The sequence below is a fragment of the Pelodiscus sinensis genome, chromosome 10 (assembly GCF_052426305.1).
Source record: "Pelodiscus sinensis isolate ZL-2025 chromosome 10, ASM5242630v1, whole genome shotgun sequence".
Classification (NCBI taxonomy): Eukaryota; Metazoa; Chordata; order Testudines; family Trionychidae; genus Pelodiscus; species Pelodiscus sinensis.
Window position 1 is genome coordinate 37,286,006 of NC_143061.1, and position 15,417 is coordinate 37,301,422.

At 43.3% G+C, this 15,417-nt stretch overlaps 1 protein-coding gene across 1 annotated transcript in view; it reads right to left on the reverse strand.

Moving 5' to 3' along the window:
- Positions 1–15,417, reverse strand: part of COL4A3 (collagen type IV alpha 3 chain) — a 131,934-nt gene that overhangs the window by 3,729 nt on the left and 112,788 nt on the right. The window contains exons 40-50 of the mRNA XM_075937590.2: positions 13,249–13,347; positions 12,322–12,372; positions 11,374–11,559; positions 10,600–10,730; positions 10,214–10,286; positions 9,032–9,103; positions 8,826–8,945; positions 7,500–7,598; positions 6,288–6,500; positions 5,156–5,333; positions 2,554–2,668 (exon numbers count right to left, since the gene is read on the reverse strand). Of these exons, the coding sequence (XP_075793705.2) occupies positions 2,554–2,668; positions 5,156–5,333; positions 6,288–6,500; positions 7,500–7,598; positions 8,826–8,945; positions 9,032–9,103; positions 10,214–10,286; positions 10,600–10,730; positions 11,374–11,559; positions 12,322–12,372; positions 13,249–13,347 (1,337 nt within the window). The remainder of the gene's footprint in view (positions 1–2,553; positions 2,669–5,155; positions 5,334–6,287; positions 6,501–7,499; positions 7,599–8,825; positions 8,946–9,031; positions 9,104–10,213; positions 10,287–10,599; positions 10,731–11,373; positions 11,560–12,321; positions 12,373–13,248; positions 13,348–15,417) is intronic.

The following is a 15,417-nucleotide window of genomic DNA, read 5'->3' on the forward strand; positions in this document are numbered from 1 at the left end:
CTGATTACTTCTCCATCGAAAGCAGACATAGAACTTTTCTGATCTGTAGTGAGAAACATGCTCATAGAAATGCCTGTATAATGAACCTTTACAATAGAATAAATACCGTGGTTGCAAACCCCTGTTGTAGCTGATGAAAATCTGCATGTTAAAATCAGCACCTAGAATCAATCAACCAACCAACCAACCTTCCTTCCTTCCTTCCTTCGCTTTACATCACTTACGCTATGTCTACACTACAAAGAAAAGTCTGAAAAATCTTTTTTTCCGCTTTTCTTCCGAAATAGGCTTTTCCAACATTTGGTCTGTCTACACGGGGCCAAATGTCAGAAAAAATCCCTCTTTCAGAACATCCCTTCTTCCTCGTAGAACGAGGTTTACGGGGATGCTGAAAAACTGTGTCTGCTTTTCCAAATTTTTTTTCCGGAAAAGCAGATGCATTCCTTGGACACGGCAGAGCTTTTCTGGGATACTAAAAGCTCTGCAGTGTAGACATAGTCTTAGCGACAAATCCTGGGGAAGACAGCAAACCTCACTCCCCATGTGAAGGGGTGCTGCTCCACATGAAGAGGTTGTGGGCATTGGTCCCTGTAAGATTTTCCATCCCTTGGTCCTTTCCCCTTTCTTCTCTTGCCCTGGCCCCCTCCTTACCCCTCAGAACAAGCCCTTTCCTCTCCTCACCCCCACCTTCCCCTTAGTTCTCCCCTGCCCCTTCCCTCACCTTCTGCCTTCCTAACACCTGTACCCCTCAATTCCCTCTAGCTTCCTGGTGCCAGGGTGGGTCAGCATGGCGGGCAGCTGCCCTGTGTGCTGGGGCTGGAGCTGGGATACTATATTTCAGTGGTCCCCAACCATTTGGAGCTGCCGGGCGCCAGGAGGCACGCGTGCGCCCGGGGCGGGGCTGCGCATACACCACACCCCCATGAGCCACGTGCCTGGGACCAGCAACCCCATGCACTGTATGGCCATGGGTGGGGCTGCCCATTCGCCACAAGCCTGGGGCCGGTGTCCCCCATAGCCGCGTGCCCAGAGCTGGCACCCCCCATAGCTGCGCACCTGGGGGCGGGGAGGCCAATTTGCCGCACACCCAGGGCCGGGACCCCCCATAGCCATGTGCCCGGGGTGCGGGCGACCAATTCGCCGTGCGCCCGGGGCCGGCGCTCCCCATGCACCATATACCCGGGACTGGCGCCTCATATGCACAGCACACCTGGGGCCAACACCGCGCATGCGCCATGCACCCGGGGCGGGGCCAGCCCTAAGCACTTGGCAGATGCCAACAATGCCCCCGCGGGCACCATGTTGGGGACCACTGCTATATTTAGTACCGTGGTCCTGGCCCCAGCAGCCTCCATGCAGCCCTGACCGCAGGTGCTCCCAGGGTGGGGCTGCATAGTGGGCAGCTGCCCCGTGTTCTGGGTCTGGAGCCGGGGCTGCAGTGCTATTTTTAGTACCCTGGCCCTGACCCAAGAGCAGCTGCACTGTGGACTGGCTCTGGTCCTGGCACACGAGGTGCTATTTTTAGCACCATGGCCCAGGCTCCAGCTCCAGCAGCCACTATGCAGCAGCCCACCTTGACGACAGCTCCAGCCCTGGGGAAGGGTTGAAGCTAGGGCTAGGGCTGTGTGGTGGCTGCCTAGCTGCTTCTGGGGCAGGGCAGCTGTCCACTGTACAGCCACGTCCCACAGCAGCTGAGCAGCCACTGCACAGACACAAATTGTTGGTGCTCACCCGCGCACCATATAGGGAACTATGATTGTGGGGCAGGAGGATGGAATTTTCAGTCTCAGTCAGTCATCCATAGCTGCTAATGTCGCATATGAGGAGGTAACCTGATAATTCCCCACCCTCCCATTTGGAAACACTAGAGGAGTCAGAGGATCTTCTCCAGATTTCACAAGTGGGATGTGCTCTCCCTTCTGATGACATTTATATTATTGCTGTCCAGCTCTTCAGTCAGCACACAATTTTTATCTGGATTATGGATTTTCAGTGGAGTTAGGCTCTACATTTGATTGACATTAACACTGCCTAGTGTTGTTAAGGCTAGAACTCTAGTTTCTAAACTGGTGTTGAATATGGTTAGCTCTAGGCTACACTTGCTCTGCAATGATATTCAGGAGCAATTCAGCTGCACTCATTGATGACACCTGCTTTCAACACAGAGTAGACAAGTTTATGAAAACACACAGCTCATTTACTTTTCATCTGTCCATAGTAACCAGAGTTCTTCTTTTGCTGCTTCCCCTTTTCTTTTGGGAGTTGGCACCTATTGCTGATCTAAGACTCTTTCTGTGCCTGGCTGTTCTGGAACTTCTGCCATAAGCATGAAAATCAAAAGGATTAATAAAATCCTTGCCTGTTTTTAGCCAAAAAAGAATATGATGGCTTTTTTAAAACAAATTTAAAATGCCATGGGCTAGTACCAGCAATACTGAGAGTACAGGAATGGGGAGAGTTCTCCCCAGGTTTACAAGAATGCATTAACTTTCCAACCTGCATTAGCAGCTACCAGTGAGTATTTTTTGTCTATTTGTCTCTGTCTTCCCTTACCATAATGAAGGAAAAACCCTTCCAGAGAGACATCCAGCCTTGAGGACATAAAGGAACTGCCGTTGTTTGGCTGTGAACTGCTATTGTCATTGCTGGCCCTTCACAAACAATACATCTGTAATATGAAACACATAAGTATTGGGTGAAAAATTCCAGACATTTATAGACTTTACTGATACAATTTCACATTTCATTACATGCACTGGTCTCAGTTTAGGAATTTGCACTCATAACAGTGTTTCCATGGAACTTAATAGGGAAATGGGTAAACTTGTAACCAGCTGTCAGGTTATCCAAAATACTTGACCTTGCCATTTCCAACCATATACACTGCACAGGAATTGGCAAGGAGATTAGCCCTAGAACACATGATAATCCAAATGCTACCATTACTGAAATGAAAGATTAAAACTTGCTTTCTTCATGCAAGGGTGGCAAACTTTTGGTCTGAGGGCCACCTCAGGATTCAGAAATTGTATGAAGGGGAGGGGAGGGGAGGGAAGGCTTGGGGAAACTGTGCTTCCCCAGCCAGGCTTAGCTCGGCCCCTGCCTAGAGTTCTCAGCCTAAGTCTGTAATTTTCTTGCATTGATTCCAGTAATTACAATAACTATGATTCATTCCAGTATATGTTTATTACAGTTGAATTTACTTGAAGCAGAAAACACATTTCTAATATTGAAATTAAGTCTATTTCCTTTTAGCCTGTCTAAATCTAATATACCTCTACAGCAGAGATGAAGAACCTAAGCTTGGGGGGCAAATGCTGGATCAGGCCCCTGAGGCTCAGGGGTCCCCCTCACCTTTGGGGAGCCTGCGCTGGCACTCCAAGTCCACCCCCCACCTCCCTGTGGGGCTGTAACACACAAAATCTACTACCCTGGGCTTTTCCCCCTTCCGCCCAGGCTCTGTTGTGTGAGGGGAATGTGCGGAGTGTCTTTCTCGCTCTCAGTTGGAGGCCATGTCTATGACAGTTTGTTTGTTTTTTGCTTCTCATTTGTGTGTGCCCCCCAACTGATTTTTCTGTGGGTCGGTGGCCCCTGATCTGAAAAAGGTCCCGTCCCCCTGCTCTACAAAGTCCAAGCACATTTTTTTCATACCCAGTACAAACTTGTAACACAGGCCTCCTCACACACACATACCACAATTTGCAGTTTGAGCCAGGCGCCCAGGGACTCTAGTAAAGTGTACCTTCCCCGCTCCTACCCTATGTGGTGCCACCTGCACATGGAGCAGCTGATCATTATGTAACTATTATTTTTAAATATCAAGGTCAGTGAGACTTTGGATTGTATTCCTTGTGCCAATTACGTAAATTAAATATACCCCAGCTTTAACTAGGATACCCAAGTTTAACTTGGATACCCGAATGTTTGCAGTACTCCATGTTTGTTCCAGGATGTTAGAGAGACAAGGTGGGTATGATAATACGATGTATTGGACGAACTTCTGTTGGTGAGAGAGACAAGCTTTCAAGCTACACAGAGCTCTCCTTCAGGTGAGGGAAAGGTATTCGTGTCACAGCTAAATACAAGATTGTCTAGTATAATTAGTTAACAGACACTCTAAGGGACGATTCAATTTTTCAATTAATGCCCTCTGCAGTCATCATAGGACAAAACAGTGGGGTTAGTGGGTTACAGATTGTTGTAATAAGCCATGACTTATTACAAACAGTTAGAAATTAAACCATATAGTTCACCATGTATTTAGTTGTGGTATCCTCAGTGCTGGTTGAACCTCTCTAGTCTGGCACCCTGGGGACCTGACTGATTCCAAATGAGAGAATTGTCCGGACCATGGGATGTCAGTATTATCTAGCAGCATTACCAATACTTCAACTGCTTACTGGGCCCTTAGAAGATAGTTAGGATTAAATTAGAACAAAATAACAGCACAGAACATTGAGAACTAGGACTGGTGGCTGTAAAAAAACTTTAAGGGGCCACGGGAAACTTGGCCATACACATGAAAAGTGACATCCAGCTAACTAAAATCATTCTGGACCATGGATGTTTTCAGAGAGTTCTGGACTAGAAAGGTTTAACTTGTACCCTTCCCAGACCTGAAGAAGAGCTCCATATAACTCGAAAGCTGGTCTCTGTCACCAACAGCAATTGGTTCAACAAAAGTTAGTATCCCACCCATCTTTTTAATAGAACATTTCAGTTTCAATATGAAGGTCTTCTTGATATTTGCTCATTTAGGTTAGATCTAAATTATTCACTGCTTGGGACTTTGGTACCACATATCAAGCACATATTTAAATATAATCAAATATCCAGGTGGCTGAATTCAGAGCATGAATTGGCTGAGACAGACAGACTAACTGAAAAAAACCAAGATCATATTACAGGACTGTGAATGGAGGCTGGACTTCAGTAAGATCAGTTTGAAATATCTGTACTAGAGTGGCCATACAAATGTCTCTGTCCACAAAGAGATATTTCAAGTCTGGTTAATAAGTTAATTACTGACACAGTATATTTTAATATTTATGCACTCTTGAAAGCTTAACTCATCTGTACTTGACATTTTGCTGTTCAAAATAAATGCTATTATCAGTGTAGTTCAGAAGAGGGGCTGAAGTTATAAAACTCATACCTGCTAATATAGGGCTGTAAGGCACTGCCAGAGATTGGGGCCATGTCTTCTGGCATTAGTGCTGCAGTTGATAGCCAGTATGAATAGCCATTGCGAGAAGCAAAACTGCAAACATCATTGGTATTACAGAATAAAAATGGCATCGTGGTAAATCGCTGTAGGCAGCTACCAATTGTCCCTGAAAGACACAGGATGGCAATCTTGTGAAAGCCATGACAAATATTTAGCATCAAAATGGAACAGCCATGTAATGCAATCCAATCTATAGCTCTAAGAATAAATATAGATAGTGCATGCAAAGAAAAGAGCCACTTCTCTGCACAGTAGTACTGTAAGTAAGAGTTTCTACTGACTACATTAAATACAAAGAGGCAACACTAAATGTACCATGGGGGATAAGAACAAAATCTCCTGAAAGCAAGGAATTATTTCTTTTGATTAATTCTGCAATAATGTTGTCACCTCGTCCCTGAGCCTGAGAGATCAAGGGGTGCATAGAAGGAGCATGATCAGGTCTGGCCCACAACATTTTGCCACCTGAGGCAGGGAGCTCAAATGATGCCCCCATGTCCCATCTCTTGGGTCAAAACTTTGAAAGGTCTCAATTCTGTTTTCTTCCTGTTCTACTCCTCCTATGGTACTTCTCTGCTACCTACCCCAAAAAAGGAGAACTAACAACTTAAAATGCCTTGTTCAAAAAGAGTCAACTAGTGGCACCCCCCCACAGTCTGGCACCTGAGGCCAGTTTGCCTCATGGTAAGGCCAGTCCTGAGCATGGTGATGGTGGGAAGGAACATGGTGCCAGTTTGCCTTATGGTAAGGCCAGTCCTGAGCATGGTGATGGTGGGAAGGAACTGGGCCTTTCCAAGCCATAATTCCTTCCCAGGGTTTCTCTGGGGATGGTACAGCTAATTGCTTCCACTAGATTGAGCTGGTTGTATAGGCATTATCTAGCCCCTAATATACAGTGGAAATTAGTTTCTCTGACCAATATTGTCATGTCAGGTAGACAATGAGATATTTACTGAACATTTGCCTTTCCCACCACCAGCAGTGGAGGGTTATTGCCATACTGAGTAATGTGGCTATGGGTTTCTAGAAAAGGGTTTGAAAATTCTTTCTAAAATGGTACCAAGATCTTGGCCATGTGCTTGCTCATTTCCTTGTACAGAGAGAAGAGAATAACCACTGTAGATCTCGGCTGTCCCAAATGGACATGAAGGAATCTTTGTTGACTGGCTGTGCCTTGCAAAGAGGAAGCCTCTTCTTGTTGGACCAGGAATGGAAATACCTGGGGAACCAGGTAGGCCCCGTACTCCTGGAAAGCCAATAAGTCCAGGAGAGCCTGTAAAAAAACCCAAAACATACATATTTTTATTCCATTACTCTTTAAACATGAGTCTCTGATTGCTTTCTGAAATTAATGCACCCCTCTGGAATCAAAATTGTATATAGTTCAACAACTGAAATATTGCTAGTATCTGCACTCCAGTGTCTAGAATCCCCAACAGACAATCCCTGTCCCAAAGAGCTTACATGCTAAATAGACAAGACAAACAAAAGCTAAGAAGGAAAACTGAGGTAAAATGACCTGTGGAAGATAACATGGCAGGTTAGTGGTAGAGTTAGGCATAGAATTTGGAGCTAGTCACTCCCACAAGAATGTCTGACCCACTAGAACACAAAGTCTCTCCTGTGTCAAGCTAGAACCTTACACACATCTCCATGAATCTTCCAACTTTTATAAGTCCTGACCTACCCTGAGCAATTTGCAGGGAAGTCGACAGAATTTCTGGCCCCCAGGTAAGGGGTGTGTGTGGGGGGAGGGGAGGTGCGGGGAGTACAGAATTCTTCCTTCAAGATGTATCCCCTAATGCACAGTGCTAAATAATATAAGATACATTAAGAAACATGACTTACTTGACAGGATAGTGGTAAATATAAACCATTTTATTGTGAATGACTTGAAACAAGCAATTCCAATTTGTTGTTTTATAACTGACTGTTTATTTACAAAGTAAGGAGCCTTGAAGGTTGGTGACAGACAGACAAACAAGCAAGCAAGCTAGCAAACAAACAAACAACATTTAAAAGATGTTAAACAGCATAACCAAGGGAGGGAAGATATGTTTTCAAATAAGATCTGAAAAAAGATGATTTTAGTGAGACTACTCATGTGTTTAAGGTTGAGCATGTTTGCAAGTGCTTTACTAAATCTGGGCCTGGCTGACAATATCATAATGTGTCTTCTATCTGAATGGAAGGATCCCCCAAAATTAGAGCCCAACTTTATCTTCAGCTTCAGTATGATGGAACACAAAGAGCTCTGTCGCCTTTACTGTACCTCTTTGTCCTTGAAATCCTTTGTCTCCTTTTGGACCAATTGGTCCAGGTATTCCTGGATTTCCACAATAGCCTGGTAGACCTTTTATACCTAGAGGCCCTGTGTTGTTTAAATAAGAATGTGTGTTAATATCAGAGATGAAAATAAGCCAGTGCAGCCCACTGTAGCACTCTGGCAAGAAGCCAGCCAGCTGTCTGGGGCATTCAGCTACAGCGGGAGGGCCAGGAAAGAGAGAGGGGCTGGTTGGAGTCACCCCCAGGGTCTGCCCCAGCCATGAGCACCCTCGCCTCCACTGCCACCATTTTGACAGGGTGAGGGACTGCAGCCGCACATACTGAGTCCCTATTGCTTTTTCCCTGATTCCTGTGACTAGGGAGTGAGGGGAAAGTGCAGCGCCTGATGCATTCCTGGGCACTACCCCTACACGCTCCCCACATCCTAAACCTTTGCCCTGAACCCCTCCTCTTTCCCCCAACCCTGACTCCTGCGCCCCCACATATCCAGCCCCCTGCACTAATTCCTGCACCCCCACACCCTAACCCCAGCCCTGAACTCCCCACACTCCACCCCAAACTTAAATTTTTTACAGGTACTGTTGTATCGCAACCCCAACTCTGCCCTAAGGTTCCCCCGCAAGGGGCAGGTTGCAATAGTACTGTATCTGTAAGAACTTTAAGTTACTTTCACCCCCGATTAATATAACAGTAATTGTTCTATATATTCACCATTAACAATTACAATAAACAAACAAAAACAATCAGCCAGACAAACAACACCAGAGTGTAGCTTCATAATAGCAGATAATGTGGCATAATTTTTTTAGAATCAGAATTCTATGATGTTGCTGTCCCCAGATTTCACATCAAATAAATTAGGATGATATAAAAACAGTGGCTATATTATAGAACGTTTTAATTTTCACAAGGGACTTTTACAAAACTAAAGCTAATATTAATAGAGCAAATGCTGAACAAGGTATATTAAAATTATGCAAACATACAATAGCAATAGTATGAGTTGCTGCACTTAGAGCCACAGATAATGTAGATAGATTCTAATATACAATACATTTTCTTGTAATATACAAAAAGGTGCTGGTTCAAGATTCTCAATAGTTCTAACTGGCCTTATGTGCTTCTACTAGGAACACCCACTTCTCCCACACACCTGATCTACTTCAAGCTGTCAATATGACACTAAAATACAGTAGAAAAGGAAAGCTATTTGAAGAGAGAAATGTGTCCATGTGGAAATTCAGAGTCCCAGCCAACCATCAGCATGTCTCATGAAGTAGTCTGGGCAAACATATTTGATGGTAAACCATACCATGTAACCCTGGTGGCCCTTGAGGTCCTAGATGTCCTGGTGGTCCTGGTCTTCCTGGTGGTCCTGCAGGTCCTTGGTTTCCTGGGACACATGTTACTTTCCCAGGTGATCCAGGATGACCTAAAAGTGGAAATACAACAAAGAGCTGGATGCTTTATATTAACCTCCCAGTGGGCTAGAAAGAGAAGAACTGGAATAATGATTACCAGGGGGGCCCTTTGGTCCGATTGGTCCTGCTGCACCCATTGGTCCAGGGGGTCCTCGATTACCCTTTTCTCCTAAAAAGGAAGATTAGACATATACCTGATTGTAGAAGCCAAAAGAACGGTCCGTGGTTCCAGACATTCATTAAAGAATCTGCCAAGTACATGATCTCACGGAGCCTTAACAACATACTACAGTGACTAATTACTTGGTAAAAATGGCAACATAGGAGTTTATGATTACTGGTGCTCAATTGTGTATATTTACAAGAATACAGATTTTTATTTTTAACTGCCAGTCTCACAAACTCAGCCCAGACTCTCTCACTCAAGCCGGGTTCTTTCCATTTTATGTAGTACCATAATCTGGCCTGCTGGTCAAATGATGGGATCAGTGACAGCTGTGCAACACCACCACCTTCAAATTCTGCCTTCAGGGACAGTGACTGACTATAGTGGGATTGCCAAAGTTGTAAATGTTGGAAATTCAGTGAATGATTATTCTGCAGCTGCCAAATATGGGATGGAATCCTGGTAATTTCCTGGTAATTTGTCCATGATTGTGTTGGCAATAAAATGTGTTATCCTGTAGCATCCAGAAGCCCCAATGAGGATCAAGATCCCATTGTATGAAGTGCTGTACACACATAAAAAACAGTCCCAAAGAATTCGGGTTGTGGCAAACCTAAAAATCTATCCCCACCTCTAAACCTCATAAAATGTGCAAAATCAATCAGCTATGGGTAGAGTGTATCCCAAAGAATCATTTGGCAAACCTTTCCCCAAATCCTTAGACTGGCTTTGTGCATGAGTGATGGGTCATAGTGGGATATGAATAGGATACTCTTGTTGCTAGCTAGAAACCAGGGTCAGAAGATCTGGTAAACCAGAGGAGCCACCTCGTTTTGTACTAAGTTGCCTGGAGGGAATGCAGATGTTTTTTATCTAGTTATTTTCATATTGGGCTAAACCAGAATTCCCTCAACCCAGAGAGGATGCCTTGTCATCAAAACTTAATTTCTGATGATTTTTCTCTGTTACTGTGTCACCCCTTAAGCCTTCTGCAGCTATATTTACTAAGAAGGTTTCATGTCTCCAGTTATACACCTGGTACTGTGCTGTAACACAATTTGCAAATGATTGCACTTTGTCCACAAAAAGTATGTTCATTAAATAGGTGAATACCTGTTACTCCCTGAAATCCTGGAAAGCCAGTTTCACCTCTAGGACCAATGTTTCCTGGGGTGCCATCAACTCCCTGCAAGTCAAACAAGAACAAAGAATCAGAGCAGTATTCACATGCTGCAAGATATGCTAACTAGGTTTTCACCTAGAATTTAACATTACCTGACTATGCTAGTTTTCAGGCAACCAGAATGACACAAAACATGTCAATTAATTTCTACAACTCAACTAAAAATCAAGAGAGAACATCCAATGGAGAAATATCTGAGCCACTAAAACTCTTAATTTCTTTTTTTACATCACAACTTTTTTCTCTGAATGCAATTTTCCCTAAAACTGTGAAATTAAAAAGTGTGTGAGAAAGGAGGAGTATTAATTTCACTTACCGTTGAACCTTGGGCACCAATATTGCCAACCAATCCCGGTGGTCCTGGTATGCCATCTACACCTCTAACACCTTTGTTCCCTTTTATGCTGTAGACAGGGGTTCCATAAGATCCTGGACTACCAGGATTACCTAACATTGAAAAATAAAAGCTCAATCAGTAAAAGCAATCAGTAGGCATATTTCATGGCTGCATTGTTTACTGCACATCTTTGCTATGAAAAGTGACTCTTCAGAAGTGACATCACGGGGCTCCATGTTCATTGTCCCTCAATGATTCAAAAGCAAGAAGTATAAACATGTAATTTTTCCAACAGCCATCCCTGTGCATTTAACCTGGGTTATTTCCATCCTGCATCTATCACCAGTTTTCAAAGGTCTTCAGATCAGATTAGGTCTTCAGGGACACTAGGGCTACCTCGTTGCCTATAAGTAGGTGGTAGGTAATACTTGTGCAAACCCAGTGGCCCAGCCGTGATGCAGGATCCCAAGGGAAACGTGTTTATGTAGGACCGTGAGAAAGGACTGGGATGTTAGCAGATGACGTGGTTCATGCATCAAGATCCATTATGTTATTTTGATTTTATGTTTCACTGTGTAAATATATGTAGTTTTTGCCATAGAAAACATAAACCAACAGACAAACAATTTTCTGTTTAATCATAAAGTGCAGGTTCACACAGGCCCCTTTCACCTGTGATTCTAGATTTGCCAAACCATCTCCACCAGTTACTAAAACTTTTTTTCACATCAGTAAGAAATAAGAGTAACACACCTCGCTTTCCAGCCACTCCGGCAAGACCTCTATTTCCTTTCTGGCCAGGAATCATTATGCCCGGCGTACCTGGGAATCCTGGCTTTCCATTCAATCCAGGAGGTCCAATTGGTCCTGGATCCCCCATTAGACCTTTAATACCTTCTGGTCCTGGACAACCAGGAATCCCCATATCACCTTTGATTCCTGTGAAACATAACAAGTTGCATAAGTTCTGAGATAATTTTCAGGGGAGCAACCATTACTTTTAAAATCCCAACAACCAAGAATGAACACATTATACTTTGAAAATGAGACTGGTTCCAGGGTTGGAAATTGAGTAAATGTCAAGTGTCTGTCTGTTATAAGATCCAAATTGTTGTTGTAAAGCAATGCAACTCAGGACAGGAAACACTCATTATGGGATGGGGAACACACTGATGATCCTCTGAGACTAAACTGGAAACCTTAGCTGTGCAAATGAATAATTTTGATAAAGGAGTGGAGAGATGTGAGGAATGGAAGAAAGAATAAGGGATTTTAGCATTGCCATGATAAAAAATGCTATAGTTTTGCAGATAGAACTGGCAAATCCTATTAAACCAAGCCACACTGACCAATATCAGGATCCCAACTGACTTATTTTATTCATAGTGCACAGTATGTTAGAAAATATCCTGATAATCAAATTGCACTAAAAACAAATTAGAGACACCTGTGCTTGACCACAACTTTATAAAAGCAGAAAATATAGCCTTAATTTCTCTGTGTTATATAGACTTAACTGTACAAGACAGACATCTTGAAATCTAACAAATAGGGTTAGATCAATAGTTTTAATCACAAAACCACTCTCCCTCTTTTTAAAGAGCCTACATGACAATTTAAGCATCCAAGTGCATAATTTTGCTTAATAAAAGGCCCCCCCCCAAGCTGTTTAAACTCATGGTATCTGTAAAGAAAACTCACCTTTAGGACCAGAAATACCTTGTGGACCTGGAATCTGCCATCCTGGTGCACCTGCAAAATATTTTACATGCAACTCAAAAGTCCTTAAGCACTGGTCAAAGACACATGTTATATTTGTCTAACATTTCACACATTTAAAAACAATGAGTAGTCCTGTGGCACCTTAGAGACTAACAAAAATATATATGGTATCATGAGCTTTCGTGTGTAATTTGTTCAACATATACTGGATCAAACAGCACATTAATTGTATGAAAAATCGTTAATAGTTTGGATTTGTGCTATGCTGCTACTTGGAAATACAAACGAGTTACCATCCCTGTTTGTCCAGGAGGCATATTTTGCAGTTGTATTTCAGGAACATCCTACCAATGCTACAGCTTGTCTATTTTCACACATCCATACTCACACAAAACCAAACTGAAGAAAAAAGAGAAAAAAAGGGGGAAAACACTGCATTTGTTTTAAACAAGCAACTAAAAATGAGAAAAGAAAAGCATATGAAAAATAAAAATAACGTGACAGTAAAGGTCGAACCTCTCTAGTCCAATACCCTCCGAACTTGACTGGTGCCAAACCGGATAATGTGTCAAACCATGAGAGATCAATATTTTCTAGCACTTGGTATCCAACTAGTTCTGAAGCAGTAGCCATTATAGTATAAGGCAATACCCTTAACTTGGTAAAAGTGGGCACTATGTTATGATCATGGTAAATCAAAAATGTCATAAAAGCCATGTATATACACTCTATTTTGATGCCCTATGCAAAATTAATCCAGAAAGTTTGTGAAGAATAAAAGAAACATTTTAGTTACCAATACAATTTGTACTTCAGGCATGCTTTTTTATACCACAAGATTGACAAGGATTGTTAACAGGAAAGGACAAGAGTTTAAAATAACAGGAAAATATTATACTGCAGTACCTCGTTCTCCCTTTTCCCCTAGGGAGCCAGGAATACCATCCCGTCCTTGATTCCCCCTTTCTCCAGCAGATCCATTGGCTCCAGGGGATCCCATTGCACCTGGGAATTATAAACTGTCATTTTCATTTTTACATATCTATTAAAATGCAAAATGACAAGGAACTGATGCTCATTTACTGGAGTGTTATTAACAGCGGTGCATTAAAAATCACAATTGTACTAGTGTACAAATATTTGTAAAGTGTAGCCTCCTACTCTCACTGAACTCACTGGAAAAGCTCCCATGGACTTGAATAGACCCATCTTATGCTTACAGGCTACTTTTTTCTTTCAAAGAAATTGCAGGATAAGGAGACCCCATTTGGGCCTCAGAATCTCCATGCCTAGATCCTATGGCAGATTTAAGGCTTACTGAGTGAGGATGAGAGCCTGACATTTCTTATACTGGTATAAATCTACAGCAACTCCAAGGAAGTCAAGAGCACTACATAGATTTACCATGGTGTAAGTGAGACTAGAATCTGGCCATGACAATACTCAATGCAGGCTGGACCTCCCTAGTCCAGCACCCTCAGGACCTGAACTGTCCTGAACCAGGGAGTTTCCTGGACCAGGAGGTCAGTGTCCTCCCGAGCTTCTCTCCCTAACGCTGGCCTACTATGGGCTCCCCATCCTGTTGTTGGCCTGCTGCCCCAAGAAACTGCAGGGTTCCAGCTGCTACCGCCTGGTGGCCCCACTGCCACTGGGGATTCCCTGGAGTTTGCTGGCCGGGGCCACCAGCCTCCACCAGCCCTGCGTCAGCTGGGGCTGGTTTGCTGGCCGGAGCTGCCAGTCACCCTGGCCCTACTGCCAAAACAGCCCTGCTCGAGCCGAGACTCCCCTACTGCCTGGCCCAGTTGATGCTGGGTTTCCCCAGTGTGTGTGTGGGAGCTCCATGGCTGGTGCCCAGCCCTGTTGGTGCCAGGGGCTCTCTCAGCTGGCTATCCTTGCCCCTGGAGCTCTTTTGTCCAGCAACATCTGTGGGCCACAGATGTGCCGGACCAGAGAGTCACAGATATGGAAGGTTCAACCTGTATTAATTTTATTCATAATGACTATTTCCCCCTATATTTTCACTTCAGTAAAATGTATAATAGATACATACATCTCCCTTTATGTAAAAACAGTGAGGAATCCTGTGGCACCTTAGAGACTAACAGATTTATTCCTCATTGTTTTTTGCAGATACAGACTAACACAGCTATCCCTCTCAGATATCTCTCTATATGTATATTTTAAAGTATTCTTATCTTTGTTCCTCTAACAATGGACTGTCCCACTCTGTCTCTCTCTTCTCTGATTGCTTTTTATCTATTTCGGCTAGGTCTTTGGTCATAGGTGTCATTTATGGTGAGCTGGGGGAAGAGGGGCATTATCCCGCCCCTCAAATTTGAACCCCTGGATTTCATACTGGAGGTCTGCTTAAAGGTGCATGCTCTGGCTCCAAAGGCAGCTCTTAACTGCCACAGAGTTGGAGCTTCTTGCAGCTTTGCCTTTGGGGCAGGGAGTTTGTTATAAAAAGAGGGAGGCAGGTGATAAAGACTAACAAAAGATTGGTCATTCAAGTAATTAAGGGATCATTAGATCATCATGAAAACATTGCCATGTCCTTAAAAGATGAAGGGGTGGGTAGCAATGAATACTGTGCTGCTGGGATTTGAACCAGTACTGTTAAACTTTTAAATGTTATTGAAAAAGAGGTAAATAATGAGATGGCAAAATTTGCAGCTACTACAAACTTACTCAAAATAGTAAAGTCCAAAGCTGTCTGCAAAAAGTTACAAAGGGATCTCACAAAACTGAGTGACTGGGCAACATAAAAGCAGATGGAATTCAGTGTTGAGAAATGCAAAATAATGCACGTGGAAAAATATAATCCCAACTATCCACACAGAAATGATGGGATCTAAAATAGCTGTTACCACTCAAAAAAGAGACCTTAGAGATCATTGTGGATAGTTCCCTGAAAAAATCTGCTCAATGTTCAGGGGCAGTCTACAAACTAAAAATACCTAACAGAATATCAGTAGGAAAGGAATAAATAAAAAGACAGAAAATATCAGATTGCCTCTATATAAAGCGATGGTATGCCCACATATTGAATACTGGATGCAGATTTGGTCACTCCAT